General features: G+C 42.7%; 1 protein-coding gene across 1 annotated transcript in view; it reads left to right on the top strand.

Moving 5' to 3' along the window:
- Positions 1-25,325, top strand: part of CACNA2D3 (calcium voltage-gated channel auxiliary subunit alpha2delta 3) — a 787,108-nt gene that overhangs the window by 373,624 nt on the left and 388,159 nt on the right. Inside the window, exon 10 of the mRNA XM_065884772.1 lies at positions 22,078-22,167. Within this exon, the coding sequence (XP_065740844.1) occupies positions 22,078-22,167 (90 nt within the window). The remainder of the gene's footprint in view (positions 1-22,077; positions 22,168-25,325) is intronic.

Raw genomic sequence — 25,325 nt, 5'->3', positions numbered from 1 at the left:
GTCACTCCCAATCTCCCAATTCATCCCACCACCACCACCCCCTGCTTTCCCCGCTTACTATCCATATGTTTGTTCTCTACATCTGTCTCTATTTCTGCCTTGCAAACCAGTTCATCTCTACCATTTTTCTAGATTCCACATATATGTGTTAATATACGATATTTGTTTTTCTCTTTCTGACTTACTTCACTCTGTATGACAGTCTCTAGGTCTATCCATGTCTCTGCAAGTGACCCAGTTTCATTCCTTTTTATGGTTGAGTAATAGTCCATTGTATATATGTACCACATCTTCTTTATCCACTTGTCTGTCGATGGGCATTTAGGTTGCTTCCATGACCTGGCTATTGTAAATAGTGCTGCAGTGAACATTGGGGTGCATGTGTTTTTTTGAATTATGGTTCTCTCTGGGTATATGCCCAGTAGTGGGATTGCTGGGTCATATGGTAATTCTATTTTCAGTTTTTTTAAGGAACCTCCATACTGTTCTCCATAGTGGCTGTATCAGTTTACATTCCCACCGACAGTGCAAGAGGTATACCACATCTTCTTTATCCATTCATCTGTCAATTTAGGTTGTTTCCATGTCTTGGCTATTGTAAATAGTGCTGCTATGAACATAGGGGTGCATGTATATTTTCAAATTATAGTTTTGTCTGGGTATATGTCCAGGAGTGGGGCTTCCAGATCATATGGCAACTCTATTTTTAGTTTTTTGAGGAACCTCCATACTATTTTACATAGTGGCTGCACCAGTTTACATTTCCACCAGCAGTGTAAGAGGGTTCCCTTTTCTCCACACGTCAGGAGATTCTTAAATCATATTTGATAGTTGAAACAAAAATTATAGCATCATCTGATGGTGCCCAATGTTTGTTGAGGAAATTCTTAAGACAATTATATTTGAAGGTGTGGAAGGTAGAGGGACCTAATTAGAAGTAGGATTTCTACATTTCACTGTAAGTGATAAATGCTACTACCAACAGACTGTGATAAATTACATGTTTATATTATAGTACCTAGAGCAATCATTAAGAAAACAATAAAAAGAGGAATACTTAAAAAGTAACTCACAGAAATAAGAAAAGAGAAATAGAAATGAGAAACAGAGGAAATGAACAGGAAAAAGACATAAAGTGGCAGACTTAATCCCTAACATATCACTAATTATCTTAAACATAAGTGGTCCAGGCACACCAATTGAAAGATAGAGGTTGGCCAAGTAGATTTTTAAAAAATGACCCAACCATATGCTTACAACAAGAAATTTGCTTCTAATACAATGACATAGGTATGTTGAAAGTAAAAGGATGGGAAAAGATATACTATGCAAACATTAAAAAATAGAAGTGACTATATTAATATGAGGTAAAGTCATCTTTAGAGCAAAGAAAGATACTAGAGACAAAGAGGAACAGTACATAATGATAAAAGGGTCAGTCCACCAGGAAGAAATAACAGTTCTAAATATGTTTGCACCAAACTACAGATCTTCAAAACGCATGAAGCAAAAAATTAAAAGTTGAGAGTAAAAATAGAAGAACTTACAGTTATAGTTGGGGACTTGTACACTTCACAGTCATGAGTTGCCAGACTATTAAGATGAAAATCAGCAGGGATATGGAGGAACTGAACAGCACCATCAACCAATAAGATACAGATACCATTCATAGAAGGCTTTACCCAACAACAGCAGAATATACATTTTTTTCAAGTACCCATGGAACATTACCCAAGATAAAACAGATCCTGGGTCATAATACAGACCTCAACAACTTTGAAAGAGTTAAAATGATAGAGTATTTTTTATAATTATAATGGAATCAAATTAGAAATCATTAATATAAAGACATCAGAAGAATCTCTAAACATTTCAAAATTAAACAATATACTACTAAATAATTCATGGGTCAAAGAGGAAGTCTTAGAGGAAATTTTAAAAATATAAAAGTGAATGAAAATGAAAAACAGTGTATCAGAATATGTGGGACAAAGCTATTACAGCATCCAGAGGGAAATTTATAGCACTGAATTCTTATATTAAAGAGGAAAGCCTCAAATTAATAATCTAATTTCCTACCAAAAGAAACTAGAAAAATGAGAGCAAAATAAACCCAAAGCAAACAGAAGGAAGGAAATAATAAAGAGCAGAAATTAATTACAGGCATACCTCATTTTATTTTGCTTCAGTTTATTGCACTTTGCAGTAATATTGCGTTTTTCACAAACTGAAGGTTTGTAGCAACCCTGAGCCAAGAAGGTCTATTGCCACCATTTCCTCAACAGCATGTGCTCACTTCATGCCTCTGTGTCACATTTTGGTAATTCTCACAATATTTCACACTTTTCCATTATTACTATATTTGTTATGGTGATCTGTGATCAGTCATCTTTGATGTTACTATTGTAATTGCTTTGGGATGCTACAACCTGGGCCCATATAAGATGGCGAACTTAATAAATGTCTTGTGATTTAATGCAATTCCTGTCAATTACAGCAAGGTTTTTATAGACATAGACAAGAGTATTCTAAAGTTTACATAGAAAGGCACAGGGCCTAGAATATTAAACAATCTTGAAAAAGAAGGAAGTAGGAGGAATCAATTTACCCAATGTTAAGGCCTATTACATAGTTACAGTAATTAAGACAGTGTGGTATTGATGGAGGAGTAGACGTATAGATCAATGGAATAGAAGAAAGAACACGGAAATATACCCACACAGATATGCTCAACTGATTTTTTATAAGAGTGCAAAGACAATTCAATGGAGGACGATATCCTTTTCAACAAATAAAGCAATTGAACATCCATAAGGAAGAGGAAACAAACAAATAAACAAAAATTTAACCTTGGCTGAAACACTGAAACTTAAACAAAATTTAACTCAAATGGATCAAAAACTTAAATGTAAAATGTACAGCTATGACACCCTTTGGAAAAAAAAGAAAATCTTCAGAAAATCTAGGGCTAGACAAAGAGTTCTTAGGCTTGACACCAAAAGCTCAATCCATAAAAGGAAAATTTGATAAAATGGATCTCATTGAAATTAGAAAAAAACCCTTTTCTATGTGAAAGACCCTGCTGAAAGGATGAAAAAATGTGTGGTTTGCAAATATCTTTTCCCAAGATAGTTTGGAACTAGCAATCTATATGAATATACTAACTATATATAAACTACGTATAGATAGAGCACAAGTATATAAAGAATACATAAATAATGCCAACTCAAGAGTCCAAGCATAATTAGAAAATGGGCAAAAGACATGAAGAGACATTTTGTTGAAGAGGATATACAGGTGACAAGTGAGTTCATGAAAAGATATTCAACATCATTAGCTAGGGAAATTGAAACCCCAATGAGGTATCACTACACACCTATTGGAATGGCTAGAATAAAATAAATGAATAAAAAATAAAAAACACCAAATGCTGGCTAGGATGTGGAAAAACTGGATCACTCATACCATACACTGCTGAAAGGAACATAAAATGATACAACCACTTTGGGAAACATTTGTCTGTTTCTTATAAAACTAAACATGCAATTACAATGTAACCCAGCAGTTGCTCTCTTGGGCATGTATCTCAGATAGATGAAAACTTGTGTTCACACAAAAACCTGTTAGCGGCTTTATTTGTAGAAGCTAAAAACTGGAAACAACCCAGATATCCTTCAGTAGGTGAATAGTTAACAAGCTGTGATATATCCATACCATTAAATACTACTTAGCAATTAAAAAAAAAAGAACTATTTGTACCCACAATAACTGGGACAAATCTTTGAATATTTGGGGAGTTATCCTGAGTGGAAAAAGCCAATCCCAAAATAATACATACTGCATGATTCCATTCTTATAACATTCTTGAAATGACAAAATTATGGAAGTGGAGAACAAATTAGTGGTTGCCAGGGGTTTGGGTTGGGAGTGGGGAGAGGTCAGTGGTTATAAAAGGGCAGCATGAGGGAACCTTGTTGTGATGGGATTGTTATGTATCTTGACTTTATCAATGTCAATACCCTGATTGTGATATTATATCACTATATACTATATAGATAGTGTGTGTGTGTGTATATATATATATATATATATATCACTATATCCTGTAGTTTTGCATCATGTCAGTGGATGAATACTAGGTAAAAGGTATAAGGCATTTCTCTGTGTTATTTCTGACAATTGCATGTGGATCTATACTTACCTCAAAATAAAGAGTTTAATTAAAAATATTATGAAGTATACAAGCTGATCTTAAAAAGGGGCTTTATCAAATTAGTGCCAGCAGTTGAACAATGTGTGTTAGGTTGCTTTAGTTATCTTAAAAAAAGGTGCTGATTTGTAGCTCAGTTTCTAATGGCAAGGGATTTCAGTGTTCTTACCTCAAATCTCAGAAGACAAAGCATTTGTTTTTCATTGGAATCTTGGGATATTTTAAGCAAAGATGAGCTCTTTTGGCTAATTTCAACCAATTTCCATTTGTATCATCAAATAGATGTTAGGCCACATACATTAAGAACTCGCATCGTGGATGTGACACAGACTAGTAAATTCATAAAAAGCAAAATGATAATTTACATCACCTCACCTAACTGCAAAGTCCTGGAGTGGAAAAGTCAGCACCCAAGGCCTTGAACATGGTGTCAGGAGTCATCCCCACTCCCTCCAGTGCCTCCCCTATGTGTCTTCTTATGGACTCTGATTCTGCAAGATCAGGTGCACATTCTGGATCCATAATTGAGTTTCCAGTGGCTGGAGCAGCCCAGCCAGCAGCCTGGTCCCAGTGTCTACAGCTGTGGCAAGGAGGCAGGCCTGTGTTGGACAGACCTGCTTGGTTTTCCAGAAGGAAAAGACTGGGCACCTAGGTCAGTACCTATGAGGTTGATGCTCAGTAGAAGAATGAATGAATGAATGAATGAATGAATAGATAAGCCACCTGGGAGAGGATTCTGGTTGAAAATTTTTTTTTTTTCATTTCAGTAGAAGACCCACAAAACACTGAAAACAAAAGCATGAAATGCATTCCTTTTTTTTTTTTTTTTGCGATACGTGGGCCTCTCACTGTTGTGGCCTCGCCCGTCGTGGAGCACAGGCTCCAGACGCGCAGGCTCAACGGCCACGGCTCACGGGCCCAGCCGCTCCGCGGCATGTGGGATCTTCCCGGACCGGAGCACAAACCCATGTCCCCTGCATTGGCAGGCGGACTCTCAACCACTGCGCCACCAGGGAAGCCCCGTTACATTTTAATATAATCAGGATAACCTGAACTCGATTGTGAGTGAAATTATCTGATTCCAGGGTTGATATTCCTCACTACTCTGTCTAGTTCAGTCCAAATCCCTTGAATGGCAGCTTTGAAACCATTTTCTCATGTTCTTTGTGAAATAGGAATGGGGATTATGACCTTCTGTATAAACCTGTGTACAACGGGCAGTGTGCATGCACGTTGATGCCAGCCTTCCATCCTGTGAGTTAAATAATTCTGACTAAAATGTGCCAAATCCTTTGGGATGTTTCATTCTTCACTCAAAATATCCATATATATCCTGACAAGTTCTCATGACAGCCAAATATCATGTCTTTCTTACTTTTTCATCTTATGACCATTTCCCTGGCAGCCACTGTAATGCTACTTGCAGTTAATGAAAGGGTATGAAAGGGCTTCTAGAAGGTGACATCTGGGATTATTATGTCATGTACCTTCAGTCCAATGACAGTTAACTCTGGTTTCCCAATATTTAGGTGACCTCCTGAAAAATCAAAACTGGATAATTTTAGTTAAAACAGTTTGATAAAATTCATCTTAAAAATTTGAAAGAGGAGTGAGAGAATCTTGATGTTTTGAAATAAAAGAAAATGTTAGAGCAAAAACACTGGCCTTGGACAGACTAAATAGTCCTGTTTCACAGATTTCCTGTGATTTTGCTTGACATGGCCCATGACACATCATCCCTGAACAAGTGATCTTGAGATTCTATTAAGTTTTTGTTTTTGTCTTTCAAAGTATTGCTTACTGTCTAGAGAGAATTTTGCTTTGCTGCTTTATGTACCAAATAACGGAAATATTCTTTCTTTAAAGAAAGAGAAACCATGACAAATTCGTTGAGCCTGGAGTTTAAATATAGAATTCAAATGAGTAAACTCTTGTCCTAATCTACTTCAGACCGCCTGAACTGTTCATCAGACCTTAAAATGAACCTCCTGTGGTCTCTCTTGGGGGAGGGAGGAAGATTAGTGATATGGCTTTTCTCTGGTTTTATAATGAAGATGTTCTGAAATCCACTGAATTTCATAGCTCTGTTCAAGATTCATTTGTATTTGCTGCAAAATCAACCAATCTTAGAAACCCATGTCACTGTCATCTTCCTCCACAGTTTTGATCTTTTCCCACGGGATCAGGAGACACTGAACTTCCGTGAATTAACAAAAATGCACATCAGAGTTGCTGGATTTTCCCCAGTATTGTTTCTTCCAGCCTGAACTTTGTCAAAAGAGTCATCCTGGATTCTAAAACTTCCCACTTCCCATGGCTTTATGGGCATCCAGTGTACAGATGGGTATACATTGTACAGATTTGCCAGTGTTATGGGAGTGAGGGGTATGTTATGAACTGTAAGCAGAAAGTAGCCCTCTGCACATCCGTGAATGTTGCCTGCCCAAACACCAAGGGAGACAGAATTGCAGAGGGAACAAACACTAACCCATTTTTATTCAATTCAAAATTAATAAAAGGTAGTAAGAATTGCATTGCTTTAAAAAATGTCACAGTACATTTAAAAATACAGAGAAAAATTTGGAATAACTTAAATGTAAATAGCTTTTTCTAGATCCAAAATAACACAATGAGCTCTAAACAAGAATAAGTTGGGTTTATGTATATTACCACAAAAGAGTGGCAGTGGTCTATAGTTAGGTGAACTAAAAGCATGACGTTGTACAGCAGATCTCTAGAACTTATCTTGGAATATTGAATTACTGGGCGTCTCCTTATTAAGGCTTCCATCATATGCCTCCTGTTTGCCTATCCATTCTCCTCTTTTGCTATTATGACATTTTCCCCCACCCCTGCCCTCCATCATCTTTCTCTGTCTCCCTCCTTCCTTCCCTCTTTCTTTCCTATTCCAGCCATATTAAAATTCCTATAGCCTAGAAGTCATCGTGCACCCTCTTGAAACCTTACATGTGTTCTGTTTTCCCTGTTTGGAACATACAACTTTTTTCCTTCCTATTCTCCCACATCTCTTTTGCCCAATCAACTTTTTCATCCTCTGATCTCAGATACAATAAAAGTGCTCTCTGTGGTTTCCCCATGATGCCACGTGGCGATCTGGTTTCTCTCTGCCCTTCCCACTAGCCAGGGTCTCCTGGATCTGGTTTCTCTCTGCCCTTCCCACTAGCCAGGGTCTCCTGGATGATTCTGTATTCACCACTGTTTCTACTGCATCCAGCATAGGGCTGGGCTGTGCATAAAGAGCACTGAATGGAGGAAGGAAGGAGCACATCGGATCAAGTCAGTCTCCTGATCAGAGCCCTCCCAAGGTTTCCTATTCCACGTAGAATGAAACCTAACCTTCTTTTCAGTGAGTGCAGTGCCTGCCGACCACTATACGCTCTTCCTTCATCCACTCTGGGCGTGGAGCTCGTTTCTTTGTCATCCCGCTCTACGCCATGCCCACTCCCACCTCCTAAGGGCCTCAGCACCAACTCCTTCTCCTGAAAGAAGTAGAAGCTTTCCTTTTTGGTTAGATCTCAGCCCAGAGGTCACCTTCCCTGACCCCTGCTCCATGCTACCCTGCTCTGACTCACGTGAGCCCTGGTGACAGATGTTCCTTTCTTTTTATTGTTCATTTGTCTGTCTCTCACCCACAACCTGAAAGATCTCTCTGTGGACACTCACACTCTGTGTTTTATCTCTGCTGCCTCTCTTAGAAGGAGACCTTGCCCATCAAAAGTGCTCAGATATTACTAAATAGGTGAATGAATGGAGAAAGGAATATTCATTTTCTCATCCTGCTATAGTTTAACATGAAGTCTTAGGTCTTGAGAGTAAAAGAAAAAGCTAGAGGTAGGCAAACTGACAGTTGAAAAATGGGAGCTGATAGTCTGATTTTGGGCGGGGGGAAAGACCAAAATCGGTTTAGATAAAATAGCTGGGAGGACATAAGCAACATCAAGGATTTTGATAAAAGTTACAGCAATATATCTATATCCACCAGAGTTACTGTTCAGCATGACAATTTTGAGTTATTGGGGTGAATTTAATTTCAGATCAATAGTCTCTATTTTGGAGAGAGAAGAGTAATATTAGAGGTGGAAATGCCTAATGGTTAAGAACCAAATTAACATGGCTGTGAGTTTGGGCAAGGTGACCAGCTGTGGAGCAGTGTGTGTGTCACCTCACCTCTGTAAGCTGCCTTTTCCTTCCCATCCACAGGTGAGCATCCACTGTCCCCTTCCTTCCTGTACTATCACATAGGACTCTGGGAAAGTTTAACGGGAGAATGGCATTAGGGCGTTTTGCAGGGCCAGCATCTTAACAAATTTGAGTAATTGTTTATTCACTTAAGTAATAATAATAATTAATGATTTCTTAAGAAGTTTTTCTGCCCCAAATGTTAACATGTAGAAAGATAGAGTGTATGAAGGCTAAACTGCAGTTCTCAGAACAAGCCACTTCCCAGAGCATCTCTCCTAGAGAGACCAGCCCTTCTGCGTGAAGTTCTCATGTGCATATATACCACCAAGCTATCCACCTTTTGACATTTTTAATGGAAACACTCAAACCATTAAGCTAGAATGTGCTGTCCATGATTTCGCAAATATTTAGTTAACAATCATGGGAATTGTACCTGGCAGTGTGGCACAGAAACAGTTCAGCACTTGGATGCACACATGTCCTGGGCCATCAGTAAATATAACAATCTGTGAGTAAAATGTGACCGACCCAGAGCATCTGGGCTACCCTAGAGACCACTTCAGGCACTTATAAAAATAATACTGTCCGTGACTATAGTCGAGGTTTTTGGCCAGCATCTAATGTCCAAGAAACCCCTGTCTTACACTAAAACCCAAGTTATTTTTATGGCAGGTGTCACTGATGGGAAGATAGAAAAGAAAGTAGAAATGGCAAGAGGTCCTGCAGCACATTGTAAAATCCTGCCTTGTTGAGTGGCAGGTGCAGCCACCTTAGCTATTCTGCTGTAACCTTCTAGAACACTGTGAATGTCAGGGTAATGGGAACCCAGTCATGCCTCCCTCACACCTCGGTTGCGACTCCTTACTTTCCAAAGCCTCGTCTTCTCTCTCCTTTCATTGACTCATCACTAACTCTGGAAGTCACACCCTGCAATCTCATATTTTATGTTGGATAAAATGAATCTAGGGCAACTTGATCAGAATAAAAGACTATTAGGAGCAGCCTTATTAAATTGCTATTTTTAAAAAAAAAATTGCTATTTTTGTAGGTTAAAAAATTGTCTAATAGTTCAGCATTTCTCTTAGGTGTTATGGCCAGTCCCTGTTAATTGGGAGGCGACCTCAGGTGTAACACATTAGCCTGTATGCTCCCAATAGGTTGTACAGCTGATTCAATTAACGACTATTAAATGTATAAATTAACTGTACAGGATCCTAAAAGCAAATAAAGTAACTAATTAATAAGAAAAAACCCCAAAACAACCTAGTCATCAGAACAATGGACTTTCATATGCAGATTACTGCAGCAGTGTGGGAAAGCCTCCCTTAGGTCTGCCCTCTAACTTCAATTATTTCTGAGGGATTAAACCTGTTACTTTTGCCAAACATGGTTAAAATGAGCTATGAGAAACCCCCTGAAGGTTTTAATGCCGCGTGACTTCACTCTGTGCTCATTTCTTAGGTCTGGGCCTAGATGCCAGACCATCCGAGGATTAATTAGCACACTGGCCACAGGGGCAGAGCCTGGGGAGAGTAGGAAGCTGCCAGGGTCTCTGCCTCAGCTGCATCACTGAGCCTGGGGAGGATCATCCAGATGCCAGGCCCAGACCCTCTGCTCTCCCTGCCAAGGCCCTGGTGGTGTAAGCCAGCTGGCACAGAGTGTGCGCAACCCTCGAGTTTGCGGTCAGTTAGTTGCGCGAAACACTTTAGGACCAGGGGATGGCGCAGAAGGCATTTCTCAGGAAGGAGCTGTTGTCTGACCTGAACCTTGCCAGTTCTGCATTCTCAAGCAGTGTCTGATTGCAGCCTGTCCCCTCCCTGGGGGAGTGAGGTACAATGGCACACTTGGGTAGAAGACCCAAAAACTAACAGAAGGAAGCTCCTGCAGCCTTGCTCCCTTTACACATTGTTTGTGCCCTGTTGCTAATTGAAGATCAGTCTCCTCTGCATTAAACGCGTTCAGTGCACAAAGCAGAAGGTATTTTCGCTTGTGTAGCTGCCTCTTCTTATCTTTAGAGAGAGAAGATGTTCTTCTATCTGTAATACTTAAAAGATTTGCTTTATGTCTAGTAGCTTTCTAGGGTGTTTGCCTCAAACTCTTGCTGGGTTGAGCTGGATTGACCTCATTTAGCAGCTAGCTGGGTCTTGGAGCGGAGCATCTAGCACAAATCAGTGTGCCTTGGTTGAAACTGATATCTCATGATCATTTCACTAGGGTAGTTAGAAAGTTGCATGCCTGGCTTTTCCTCAAGGACTGGTTTGGTTTGGGGAACTACAGACTGCCGAGTACCCAAGATAATGGGGTATGCTGTGAGGCACTGGGGAGCTGCCTCACGAATGGAGCCTCCTGCTGTACTTGTTTTTGGCTTTCCTTCCTTGCCAGCTGTATGAGCCTCCCATGCCATGGCTTCATCATGTGTACATCTAATGAGCCGTGCATGGAAGCTGCAGGTCTTAGAAGGGGCAATTCACTGAGTGCAGCTCTGACCCAATGTCTGGAGCCCTCCCTGTCATTCTGCTCCCAGGATGCTGCACTGGACCTCCTTGCCCAGAGGTTTCTTCACTCATTTTTGTTGATAATCAAATGTTTATCTATCTGTCTATATTTTTTGATGATGCCCAGATCGTGTACCCAATGTCTTACACTTGGATTTGTGTGATCCAGACTAGCTGACCAAGACCACTCACTCACATTTTCATCATGGACATATCATGTCGGATGAGACTGGTCACATTTGGCTAAAAGCATTTTGACTTAAATAATTTCTAAATTCCCATTCTGGTCATCAGGGGGTGAATGATTAAAACTTGGCAGCTGGGCCTAAGAATCCCAAGAACAATATTAAACAATGTGTAGATTCCTAAGCCCATTGGAGATCTACTGGATTAGAATCTGTCAGCCTGGAGCCCCAGAATGTTTTTTAACAAGTTTCCGGGTACTTCTGTTGTGGTCCGTCCATGAAACTACTATTAGACATCATTGGGATCTAGTACACCGCAAAACTTTTGCTCCAGTCACCCCACAGAAATTAGCGATTTTCCTTGGATTTTTTTGGATGTGGAAGCTTCATGAGCATCTACCTTTTTTTTTTTTTAACATCTTTATTGGAGTATAATTGCTTTACAATGGTGTGTTAGTTTCTGCTTTAGAACAAAATGAATCAGTTATATATATACATATGTTCCCATATCCCTTCCCTCCTGCGTCTCCCTCCCTCCCACCCTCCCTATCCCACCCCTCCAGGCGGTCACGAAGCACCGAGCTGACCTCCCCGTGCCATGCGGCTGCTTCCCACTAGCTATCTACCTTATGTTTGGTAGTGTATATAGCATGTACCTTCTGATCTCTCATTACTGTTTCCATTCCAAGCCTTGGGAGCCTGATTTAAATGTATGAGTTATTTTTGGAGTTAAAATATTAAATATTTTCATGGTTAGGAGATGCCTTCTAAAACTCTTCATTTTTCCTGATATTTGACACCAGCTAATTTTAATAGCTGACTTATCAAACTAATAGCTGTGAAGGACTCCGTGTACAGTTCCCAGTTAAGGATAAAATGCTGTGTTTTAGCCTTTTAGGACACTGGGAAATAAAACCAGGCATTGATGAACATGAGTAGACATTTATGTAGAGACAAAAGTCTGTGAATGGAGACAGTCTTCTAATACAATGCCAAGTTCCTGTCCCTATGTCTGCCCCAAGCCAAGCTGACATCAGGACTGGCTAAATAATTTGCAGGGCCTAGTGCGAAATGAAAATGAGGGGCCGCTTGTCCAAAAATTAAGAATTGCAGGGTGGTGGCCGCAGATCATTAAACCTGGGCCCTTCTAAACATGGGTTCCTGTGTGAAGCCAACCCTGGAATTGGTCTCATTTATTAGCTCTGAGAAATATTTCCTCTTTTTTTACCTGTTTATAAGATGGCTTCAAAAGAGCATCTACATAATAATAAGAAGAAAAGAGTTCTGAATTACTGTACAAAGTTTTGAGGTAGGTAGACTCAGTTTTAGGGTTCTGTGTTTTTTTTTTTGAACCAGTGTTAAATTTGTTTCTACTTCACCTGTGTAAAAGTTTATCTGACCACTAGAGGTATATCTCTTCTTTACTACCACCCCAGAAGGAGTTTCCATTGGGATCTTTTAAAACACACCAGCCCCATAATCTGAGATTTCAAGCTGGAGTTGAAGCAGTGCAGTGCCTGCTGTTGTTTAGACATTTCCATTGTCTGAAGTTGAAGGTTTTTGTGGGTGGTCCCCCTCTGTTCGGTGTCACTATCAACAAACGTGTGGAAAGAAGAAATAAGCACAGATGAGGACAAGCTTCAATCAGCTCTGCCTTAATTAGCGAGTCGGTTGCATTTGTAGCACAGGCAGAATCAATTAGGGAGCTGGGCTAGGAGACAGCACTGGCCCTGCCATCCGCCCAGCCCGGAGAATGTAGGTAGGTGGCTCCACCGAAGAGGAAGAGATGCTGTCCCTGGCCTCCTCCTAAACAAGGCCCCAAGACTGCTTATTTCACCCAACTGTTTTTAGTTCTTTTATTTTCCAAGAATTCCTCCTATCTGCCAGGCTCTCTCTGCCTCATCTATCCACTCTCTTCCTTTCTTTCAAGGGCCTGCCCCTCTGAGGTGTCATTGTGTGGGTTTTTCTGGTTCCCTTGAAGGCAGGGACCATCTCTTCCACTGTCCCTACTGCTCCAGGTCAAGAGTGAAGCATGCAATGGGCACTTGATAGCATGTCTGTCTGTCGTATGGAGCAACCTGGTATTTCTACAAATTGAAAGGTGGCTTCAAGGCTGATTCCAAAATTTGGAATTCTTCCACAAATGTGGACATGCTAGGAAGAGGGGGCTCATCTACAGCATTGAGGCTTTGTCTGTGTAATGATGCTTTCATTTTTAACATTTCTTATTATACAAAATAATAAAGAATGTTGATAGGCAAAAGGAAGAAACTTTTAAAAGTCACATGTAATCTTACCAAAAAGAACTCACTATAATACCATTGTGTTTATCCTGAAGGCCGTTATATCAGATATATGTGCTTTAAAAAAAGGTAGATTGTAACTTCTTTAAATGTCTTTTAAAATTAATAGCAAGTTGTGATAACCCTTCTAGTCCCTGAAATAATCTTTACAATATTTTAGATGGCTACAGAGCATTTCAGCCTCCTTATTGTTGAAAATATAGTTTGCTTTCCTTTTTTTGCTCTTATAAATAATGCTGTAATAAGCATCTGTGTATAAATATTTGCATATTTTCTTGATTAATTCCCTATAAGAAATTCATAGAATTGAACTTGGGTCCAATCATATTTAACTTTTGCATTCATATAAGGCTTTTTATATATTTTAGTTTGTCCATTGATTCAACAAGTATTCGAGTGTCTGCCTTGGGCTAGCTAGGCACCATAAGGGTGTTGGGGCCATAATGTGAGCAGGACAAATGAAGTCCTTTCTCTCATAGAGATGCCAACTATAAATATACACCTCTTCATAGCTGAAGTTTTCAGAGCTTGTCATTGTGTTTGGAATGAACTAAAGCTGTGACTTCTGTCTGGTCTCATATACTACAGTTGATGAAAGCCTCCTTCCTCCAAGAAGCAAACTTGAATCAAATCAAGGTTTTTATAAAGTTTATGAACTTGGACCTTCAGAAATGTCAGAAAGATGTGAAGAGTGAGGCCTTCCTGTTTACACACACACAACGGCATCTTGCCAGGCGAGACACAAAGCAAGTGCTTCTGTCCAAGTAGCATTTGGACTGTGGCTTTCCTCAGTCGCTGGAAGGTTCTCAGAGTTGGCTCCCTCAGAGGCCTCACAAGGAGGATGATGAACTGATAAGGCAGGGAGTCCTCCTGGACCCCACCTTGCCCTGCTGTGCAAAGCTTCTGTGGAGGCACCAGTTCCACTTCAGGTATTTCCAGATTGCAGAGAATATCCAATTCTGTGCTCATCATCATCATCTTACATGGGATAGTTAGTGTTTCTGCCATTGAAATGAGGTTGTAGCTCAACTGACTACCTGCTATGAATTAATACTCATTGTTCACATCCAGGAGATCCATCTTGTCTCTAATTTGGCGCTACTATTAAACAGCTGCTACCTCCAGACACTTCAATTTGTAATATACACCGTTAAGGAGAAACGGGGACTGACTCAGACACAGTTCTATCAGGTCTGTAGTTTCTTCCCCAAATTGCAAACATCTGGACCTGCCTCTTTAAAACCAGCTTTATTGGGCTATTGTGTTTTCACGTTTGAGAAACACAGTCTGCCTTCCCCACTGGAATCTAATGACAGTCTAATTCACTTTGTGGTAGTGGTGTCACAAGATGTGTGCAAGTGCTTCTCTCTGCAGCATGTAGAGGGGGAGCACACGTAGTGAGAAGATAAGAAACAAAGGGTAGCTTTCCCCAGGCAAGAAAGATCACAATATGTCCCTAAAGAGTTAGAGAAAAGGGTTTCTGGAAAATAGGTGGTCCAGGGGGTGGTTTGAGACCTAGCAGAAAAGAAAGAGTGTACCCAAGACAGAAGAGAAGGTAATACTGATGACCACAGTATTTATTGGGTGCTTTATATACATCAGCCTCAGCTTAAGTACTCATGCCCTAGGTCCGTGACATATGTGCCCAGAAGATGGTATAAAATTAAGCCAGGGGATTTCTCAAACTCCACTGGAGCATGGGAGAATTATCCCAGGGTTGGGGGTGAAGGAGGGTTTGTTGTCAGGAGGAATTACATCATGATGAAGGGTCCATATTTATGTGAAATCATCTCGTGGCCTAGTATCAGTCAGGTCGGAAGGCAGGAATGGAGATCCTCTGGGCCTCTGACAAACAACCTGCTGCAGTTTGGGTTTCGAGCTTGTTGGTGATGGGACCATTGCAACGTGTGAAGACTTCTTTGGAAATTTCCATGAGGAGTTTGGTGTCAGAATGAGACAGACATGATCACTGGGACACTGCTCCTCTGTTCGGTCTGATTTTATATTGACATGAGCAGTATCCCTATTTTAAGAGAAGGCGAGTGGCACCGTGTCTGTTACTCATAGAGCTGAAGGTTGGAGAGCTTCCACAGAGCACTCATACCTCTAGCTCCTTAATTTTAGTTTGTCACCTGGTGGCCACAATACAAAGTAACCTAACAAAGCCAAGCATGTTTGATGAACACCTGCTCTCTGGCTATCTATCAGAATTCTGCACTCCCTGGGCACTGACAGATGCTAGGTGTGACCCAGGCAGCAAGAAACAGGGACCTGCACACTTCCCATATCTCCTTCACTCACATGCACAATCTTGTTCCATTGGATCTCATCAAAAAACATAGATTCAACAGTAAAATTATTAAGAATTTCAAGATAGTGACAGCGTAGCATTAAACCAAGCATGGGCCCTTTGAGCATGGGGTGCTGTGTGGCTGCATATGTCATGTACCCATGAAACCAGCCCTGCATGACATCCCTAGGGCTCTGTATGCTGCATCTTGTCAGGGATGTCGAGAACTGCACCCTGTGTATTGGAAGGGGCCGACTGCATATGGGTTTAGATATGGGGCTCTGCACTTTGAAACCCACCTTCCTCTTACTTGCTCTGCCATCCTGGGCAAGTATTTCACCATTCTAAGCCTCCATTTGCCTACGTGTAAAATAGGAACCTAATAGTACCTTTTAGGGGTGTTTAGGAGGATCAAGTGAGGTTATGGATGAAAAATACCCAGTGCCCAGCACACAGTTATCATCCGGCCAGTGCTGGCTGCCATTGGAGGAATTGGGTGAGGCAATTTCTGCAAGCTTTCCCATGGCTGCAGCAACCCTTGTCCAGATGTAATGGGCACAAAATTTGGGTCTGCTGAACTCAAGTGACCTGGATGGGCATCATTGATAGGTAGTTGTTAGCCTTTCCCCCAAGTAACCCGAGCCAGGACCACTGGCTCTCAATGACTCTGTGGATGGGGAATTGTTTTGTCTCCCGATGGCCACTTTATATATTAATCCCCTGCTTTTAATTGGGAGGGCTCAAACATTCCATTATAATTACATAGGGAAAAACATGATTGCTATTATCACACAGAGAGTTATCAGTATTGATTCAACTAAATCAAATGCTGGTGGAGGGAGAGGGTTGTTTCTCCAGGACCCCTCCACTGGCCTGGATGTTGTGACTGTTTCACAGAGATAAGCAGCCTCGCCGTGCCTGCTGGCATCGGGCATAGGCAGCCGTGGCGCTCGTGCTGGTTCATCTCCCCAGGCTTTAAGCTGCATTAATTGCTTTGGAAGCGAGGCCTTCTCCTGAGCAGCAGCATATGCTGCATGAGTGCCTAAAGCAAAGATAAAAAGCCAGCCGCCTCCTCCTTTATTGAAGTTTAATAATAAAATGGAACTGTCACCATTCCCAATAAATGGTTTATTTTAATTTAGAAAAATAATGGAAACTGGCCACCTTCTGGCACACAGTTGTTGAGGACTCTTTTCCTGGCTCGGCTAATTCTGAACCTCCTGTTCTTTGGTAGCTTGCTCTGAAAGACACTGAGGCCTTGGTGTCAGTAAAATCAACCATGTGTCTCTCCATTTAATAAAACCTGGCCCTTAAAGGGTGAAATAAGTCATTTTTCAAGGTGGATTAGACTGTAAAGTTGTAAACCAGGAAGTTGACATAGGTGTTTAAGGTGTAAAGTTTTGCAGGATTTTTTTTTCAAATATTTCTTTTAACAAATATGAAATTAAAGTAGTCTCACATGTTTCTGTCATTGCAGTTCTTTCAGATGATTTTTCCTGTAATAATAGTGAGAGGTCAGCTTGATAGCTCTTGCATTAAGAGGGAAAAGAAGGCATAGATGAAGGCAGTATCTTTACTAAGGCTTATAGAGGGGGTGAGTGGCAGAGTGGGAGTTGGAATTCAAGACATCTGGCTTGCTTGCTGCTTGCTGCTTCTAAGGCACTGATGCTCTCAGTTTTCTTGCTGCTTCTAAGGCACTGCTTGCTCTCACTTTTCTACCCAATACACAGAAGCTTTCCCATCCCCATTTCATAGGGAGCAAAATTGAGGCCTGAGAGCCAAAGCTACTTGCCTCGGGGTGTCATACCCGGTAAATGGACTAGCCAGAACTAGGACTCAGTCTCTTGAATCCCAGTTCAGTTTGATTCTTGTGAAGTCCATGGGGTCTCTATACCAGTTGCTAACATACAAGTATAATATGATTGCATTAAATATAAACAGTTTTGATCTTACAGTAAGTAGCCACACCTGAGAATAGGAAAAGAAATCTGTATTGATAAGAAGGCTGACTGCAGGGCAGTCAGCCAGGCCCCTTCATTCCCTTTCAGACACTACCCTTGGAGTGCACACAATTAGAGTTCATCTTCAGCAAGTCACTCCAGGCCATGGGGAGCAAAAGCCATGGCTGTTCCATCCATGTGCCCCACGAGTGTGCTGTGCAGGAAGTGCCTGTCTTTGTCTGGCATGGGCACTCAGACAATGTGCAAACCAGGTAATGCAATGACAGTGATTAAGAAAGGGAGGAGGGGGGCATAGATGAGATGAGAAGGATCATTGTAATGCAGGGGGGTCTTTGGGGAGGTATTGTCTCAGCCAGGGTTATTGTGACGGGCTTGGTCATCAAGGTCCTTTGGATTGAGTGGCCTGAATACAGCTAAATCTGGTCAGGCAAAGAGGCAAATTTATTGACTCGCTTACCTGAGAAAACTAAGCATGACTGGATCTAGGGGCTCAAGCCATGCTGTCTTGACTGTATCTCACCCCCTTCCATTGTGGGCTCTGTTCTCCTTGGCTGTTACCTTTATTCAGATGATCTCTTCCTGTGCAGTGGCTGCTGGCAGGACCAGCCTGCCTCCCTGACCTCTCAGTAATCTCAGTGGAGAGAGTCTTCTTCCTCACGTTCCAGTAGAAGCCAACTGTGGCCTCTGGGATGGAATTCACAGACTGGACAGGGCTGATCAAAGGGCCCACCCCTGGATCTGGGAAGGAGAGAGAGAGATGTTAGCCTCATCCAATTTATATAAATTATGGGGTGGCGGGGAAGAAGGAAAATCAGAAGAAGGGGAAAGGATGCTGGACAGGCAAAATCACACATAGCCACTGGCCTTAGAGTTTCCTCTGACTCACCATTAGTCAAGAGGAAGGACCAGACTAGCCCTTGTGTCTCCAGGTCAGTATTATCCAATAGAACTTTATGCGATGATGGAGATATTCTTTAATCTTCACAGTCCAGTGCAGTGGCCACCAATCATATGGGGCTGTTGAGCATTTGAAATGTGCCTTGTGTGATCAAGGAACTGAGTTTTTAATTTTAGGTAATTTTAATTAAATTTAATGTAAATAGCTACACGTAGCTCATGGCTACCATAATGGACAGAGCAGCTCTTAGTGGAGGTCATATTGCAGGAGATGGTTCCCTGGAAGGCAAGACCCCCTATCCCCACTTTGGAGGAGAGTTGGGCTGAGGGTTAAATGCAGAGCGTGGAAGACCAGGATGATGAAGTTGAGTTGGTTTAGGTTGTGGAGTAGGAGGAAAGGGAGTTTGGTCGTGAGGGAGAGGACAGGGAGGAAGAAATAAAGAGAGAAACTTTCATCTGTGACATCATTTGGAAACCTCTAACTTGAGGAAATATTTTTTCTGTCTCATATATGAACCCACTTTCTACCAGGAAGAAACAAAATCACAATTGACCTTGTTATAATAGCAAATTGAGGGGAATTCCATGACATGTTATTGCATTTTACTCTAAATGTCCAACAATAAAAGCAACCATTGCCTGAAGCAACATTCTGCACATAACATGCAGCTACATATGGGGTAAAAGAAAAATTGGTGTGTTATTAAAAAAAACTGTAAACTTGTGTGATGGAGCACAATTAAATGCAGTTGACAGAAATGACATCAAATGAATAGAATGAACCAAGGCAGCGTCCAGTCACTGGGATGTGAATCTGGGGCCAGTTAAAGACCAGACTTTCTGATGTGCCTGTCATCCTGCTCTGTGTCCTGTAGGGTGTGTTGGGGCCACCCTGAGGTGGTGCTCGCCAAGCCTAAGTCCTCTTGGTGGTCACCACTCACCCACAAGTCGGGTTTCCAAGGGTGGAGTTTCTTGGAGAAGGCAGACTGATTTGCTCTGATCCCCTCTTGCCCACCTGCAATGGGATGCATGGGCTTCCGCAGATTCAGTCAGCTTCCTAGGTTTGTCCACCGAGTGCTCATGGAGAACATGCCATGAGCTCGGCATCCTGCTGGGCCTTAGGCATCGAGCAAGAAGAACAGAGAAGCAGGAAACTTGGTTCCTGGATGTGTGGTTTGCCTGGGTCCCTGGTCCTCAGCATGCCACTTGATACTCACCTGTAGACTCAGCCGCAGCCCAGGTGCAGGGATTAAGAGCAACCATACTGGAAACAAACTGGCCGGGTGTATGTCAAGCTCATAGCCAGTGCCTGGCATGCAGGCTATCCCTCCCACCCCCCACCAAAAAAAAAAAGAACAGCAGGTGTGTAGTGGAAAGAAGGAAGGCATGAGAGCAGCTGAAGCCAACCTGGGTAGAACCTGTGCCAGGCAGCTTGGAGGTATGTGAATTTAGGCGCAGTACTGGACCTCAGTCTTAGCATCTGCAGAGTGGGCTGATGGAACTCACAGGGCTGTTGTGAGGACCCAGTTGACTGGTGTTTGTTAAGGACCTAACACAGAGCAGGCTTCCAGAACTGCGGCTGCTCTGGTAAGCATGAGAGCATGGTTGCTGGAAGGGTTGGACCAGGGAAGAGGTCTTGTGGGTGGTATGAGAATCCCCAGGGTGATTTGCCAACTTCACATCCAGCCTTGATTCATGTTAGGCTTAGGTGTCATTAAAGCTGATCACAGTGGTTAAGAATCCGCCTGCCAATGCAGGGGACACGGGTTCGAGTCCTGGTCCGGGATGACTCCTCATGTCGCGGAGCAGCTAAGCCCGTGCGCCACAACCACCGAGCCTGCACTCTAGAGCCCACGAGCCACAACTACTGAAGCCTGCGCTCCTAGAGCCCATGCTCTGCAACAAGAGAAGCCACTGCAATGAGAAGCCCGTGCACCGCAACAAAGAGTAGCCCCCACTCACCACAACTAGAGAAAGCCCGTGTGCAGCAACGAAGACCCAACACAGCCAAAAATAATAAATAAATAAATTTATTTTTAAAAAAATAAGTAAAGCTGATCACCATAAGGATCCCACTCAAGCTTTCCAGTCCAGTTTGCCAGCAAACCTGCAGTCCATCCTGATGGCCAGAAAGCCCAGGCGGAGCAGCATCTTAGAACCATGAGTCATGTCCTAGGATCAGTCTCTATGATGCTTCGATCACTTTCGGAGTCCTCAGGCAGACACATTATGAGTGGGTGTCACCACGTGGATGCTGATGGCACACTTGGAGCACTGTTGGGTCTCAGGCACAGTAGGAGAAAGGAAGCCACTCCTAGGCCAGGAAGTCACTGGCAAACCTTTACCACTAACCCAGCCCTCTTGCCCCTCTCCCTCCTAGTGACTTTTCCAGCCATTTCCCCAGCAGACAAGGGTATAGATGCCTTTGGAAAGAGAATAATTCATTTCAATAGAAAAGATACGGTTTTGGAATGGGTCAGTTGGAAAGTGATGCCAGGTGCTGTGTTGCTGTGGACATAGGCTTTGGGCCAGTGACCATCATGTACATTCCTGTGTACCTGGGCATGCGCCTGGGCCCGCTCTTGCCTCTTTGTTGGGAAGCAGAAATGTTTGGGTTTCACAGTCACTTTCTTTGTCCCCTTTACTTTCCAGCTAATGCTGGGCTTCTGTGGAACGGACATAGCAGGAGGTCCTGGGGCTGCTCCTGAAGAGGGTTCTTCCTATTTGCCTGTTTCTCGAAGCCCTCTCTATTTGTAGCCTGGATTTCCTTTCCATAGTCACAGTTCTCATGCTGTGATCCAGTCTTTAGCCTCACTCTTTGGCTCTTTGGAGGGGGTATTGAGCACCTTCTGTGTATCAGAAACATGGTAGATGTAGGGGACGATAGACAACCAGACATGCCATGTCTTAGGAACATCACAGTCTTAAGTGGGGAGGGAATCTAATCAGGCGATTACGTACCTGCAGTGCTAAGTGCATGGTGGATTTGAGCCTGGTGTGCCAGCCTGGGCTTGCAAGGAAGCATTCCAGGCTCTCAGGTGGGTGTTCTGGGAAGGTTCCCAGGGCAGGAGGGGGTGATGTTCAAACTGAGACCCCAAAAGTAGGTAAGAGAGACCATCACGATGGAGAGGGGAGGGCAGAAAATGGATGGAGAGTGTGTTCCCAGTGGAGGGAGGGCATGCATGGAGTCTTAAAAAATCATCAAGAGTGGGAAAATAGAGGGTGGGAGAGTGGAGAGTCATGGGAGATGAAACTGGAGAGGAAAGCAGGAATTTTCAACAAGTTGCATACTTTTCACCAAAATCTGAACTTCTTTTCCCCTAAAATGTAATCAAAGCTAAAAAAATACACATGGAAGGTAAATTTTATATCGAATAAGTGCTTATGTTTTGAGTTTGAAAGGCAGAAGCCACATTATGACCATTTGGGTCTGAGAATCATTGATTTTGCCTTGGCATGTGCTTGTTCATTCAAGGTTGGTGTTTCATATAACAGGACAGATGCTAATGGATTTTTTTGCTTTGCTGTTTCAGCACTTCAGGGAGCATCTAGACAAACTTTTTGCCAAAGGAATCGGAATGCTGGATATAGCTCTGAATGAGGCCTTCAACATTCTCAGTGATGTAAGCTCCTCTTTAATTTGCCTTTCTCTTTTCCAGGAGAATAGATGGGATTTTTTTTAAAGTTGTGGACCAGCATTATTGTTAGCCCTGGCTGTCACTGAGCAGTATTCACAGGCATAGAATGTGGGGAAGGTAAGGCTGGCCATATGAATGATCTGGGGAACCAGGTCCACCTGGTGAAGCCATACCAGCCCCCTGCTGGGCAGAGTTGTTGGTGCAGTCTGGTCAGGGGACTCACCTGACACACTCATTGACTCTGGGGCTGTTAGTGTCTCAACACTAGAGCTAATGCAGATTTCTTTTCACCTGAAAAACTCTCAGTTTCTTCATGGAGTAGACTCACTTCTTACTGTGTCACACTGAGTCCCTGCCTGTGGCCCTGTTCAGAGGGAGAAGGGCTTCTCTGTGTGGTGTGTTTAGGGAGTACTACAAGCTCTACCTATCCCTCCCTCCAGCCCCCTGGAGATTCACAGTACGCAGTGCACACTCAAGGCTTCAGTAAGTACTGCAAAAAAGAATGCCGCTTCACCTGCTGTCTCTCCCACTTCTTTGAACAAAGAATCCTTTTTTCAAGTAGCACCTGTTAACATCCTGTGAAATAGGTTGGGGAAGCTTGGGTTGGTTGTTCTTCCCCTTGAATGCAATTGTGTTAGCCTAGAACAACATGCACCTTTGTGATCTTTTTACTCTGGGAGGGCAGTAGGAAAAGAAATGACTATATTAATGCAGGTTCTGTATCATTTATTTAACTACTATATATTGCATGCTCTTTAGTGTCAGACACTGGGAATAATATACCAGTGAACAGAATAGACAAAGGGTTTGCTTTAATGGACCTAACACCCTACTGAAAAGGTCAGCAACCTATGGCCCAGGAGACAAATCAGCCTGCATCTTGTTTTTGTAAGTAATGTCTTATTGGAGCACAGCCATGCCCACCTGATTATGTATAGACTCTGGCTGTTCTTGCACTACAATGGCAGAGTTGATTAGTTTCAATAGATACCATGTGGCCTGTAAAACCTAAAACATTTACTACGTCGCCCTTTACAGAGGTTTTCTGACCCCAGTTCTAATGGGAAGAGACACATGAAGTGAGTAGTCTTAAGGAGAACAATAGCACCACTGTTTCAGCGTGATAGGACTTGCTTCTTTACACAGTGAGGTCAGGGAAGAGCTCTCTGATTATGTGATGTTGGAGTAGAGACCTGAAGGAAGTGAAGGAGCCGCCATAATGGATATCTTGAGGAAGAAATTTCCAGCAAGACGAACAGCAAATGAAAAGGCCCTGAGGCAGGGACATTTGACATATTTACAATACAGCAAGGAGACCAGTGTGACAAGAGCAAAGTGGGGAAGAAAGAGTGTACTAAGAAATGAGATCACGGAGGTAGCAGGATCATGTGGACCTAATAGACACTAGTGAGGACTTTGGCTCTTGCTCTACATAGGATGGAAAGTCATTGGAGTCTGAGCAGAGAATGACACAATCCAACTTGGATTTTAACAGTATCCATTGGCTGCTGTATTGATAAACAAGGACAGTAGCCGGAAGGACATTATCTAAGTGACATATAATGGTGGCTTTGGACGAGGGAGGTAGCAGTTAAAATGTTAAGGAGCAGAAAAATAGAAACCACTCTGGGTATTTCAAACAGCAGAAGTTGAACTCAGAAAGTTGGTGGCACAGGGGATGGAAAAGCTGAGAAATCAAACGAAGAATGAACCAATCCATGGATTAGCACCAGCAGGAGGTAGCTCCTCTCTAGGGCAGGAAGGACAACAGGATGGAGGGATGCCATCAGAGCCTCCTCATTGTGGCTGTCCAGATGGGAATAAAACCATGGAGGGGGCTGCCCAGCACAAGCTGGAATCCTGGGGAGAAGGGCCTGTCCTAGTGCCTTGGAGGAGATGCTGCTATTGCTGGAAAATGCCCAGGCCCCCAAAGCAGAGAGAAAGGGAGAAATGACTTAGAAATACCTTGGCTTCTCTCTTGTGGCCTTCAGTGTTTGTTCTCCTTAAGACGAAACTTGTCAAAACTGTTGGAGAGCCTGGGAAATGTGGTTTTCAGGAAAAAAACACATGGGGTGGAGCTGAAAGCAAACAAGTGACAGCTATGTTGAGCTGTCGCAGGAGCTGGGAGACCAGCTGGAGGCTCAGAGGCCTTGCCTCCAGGTAGCTCTGTGGGCGGCCTGCTGTCAGCTTCCAGGTGGGCATTCACCCAGCACTGCACTTGTTTTGGTGGTCAGTTATGTCTGACTCCATAACTTGAGTTTTTCCCACTCAGCTACAATGGCCTCTCAAGCCAAGGGTAGGCCCTAATTCTAGACTCTTTTACCAATGATACCTACTCACACATAGAAGGCCATTTACGTCTCAGTCCTGAGCCAGTATCATGTACAACTGCAGAGGAGAGAAAAATAAGGAGGGAGGGTGTCATTTCAGCTTCCTTCATACAAATTGGAGGCCCTTCCTTCTCACCTCGCTCCAAAGTGCTGTTGGCTACAGATAATTAGCATTTATGTACAACTCGGTGTTTGGGACAGCACATGCCTATTAACAGCGTGTTAATAATTAATAAACATAACTGACCAGAGTCAAGGACCAAGTTACATCTTTAAATTCTACTTTGAACCTTGGGTAGGCACCTTCTCAGGACTGGGAGATGCTGAGCCCTTCATCTCAGCAGGCTTTTGCTAGGGGGTGATATTGAAAGGACTTGCCACATTTGGGAAACTGGTTCTCTTTATTTCTAAATCCTGGTGTCTAGTGCAGGAGGGCGGCTACTCTGAGCTGGGGAGTCCCTTGCTTGGAAATGAGCCGCCCTGCAGATTTCTGTTTTTCCTGTTCTTTGGCAGAAGTGGTAAAGGAGTGGAGAGTTAGGAGACGCTTCTTGTATTTAAATTTGTGGCTTCTAGAGTCAGGCAGGCTGGGCTGAGAAGCCTGACTCAGAACTTGCTGTGTGACCTTGAAAAAAACTCTGCTCGGTTTTACCTTTATTTTCCTCATCTGTAAAATGGGGATAGGAATAGACCCAGCACTGGCCACTTAATTTGTGAAGCCCAGTGCAAAATGAAAATGCAGGCCCTTGTTCAAAAGTTAAAAAGAATTTTAGGAGAGTGACAGCAGAGTGTTCAACTAAGTGTGGGGCCCTGTAC

This window comes from Phocoena phocoena, chromosome 10, assembly GCF_963924675.1.
Source record: "Phocoena phocoena chromosome 10, mPhoPho1.1, whole genome shotgun sequence".
In the NCBI taxonomy this organism is placed as follows: domain Eukaryota; kingdom Metazoa; phylum Chordata; class Mammalia; order Artiodactyla; family Phocoenidae; genus Phocoena; species Phocoena phocoena.
Note: the sequence above shows the minus strand (reverse complement) of the source record. Positions and strands in the feature narration are given on the sequence as shown.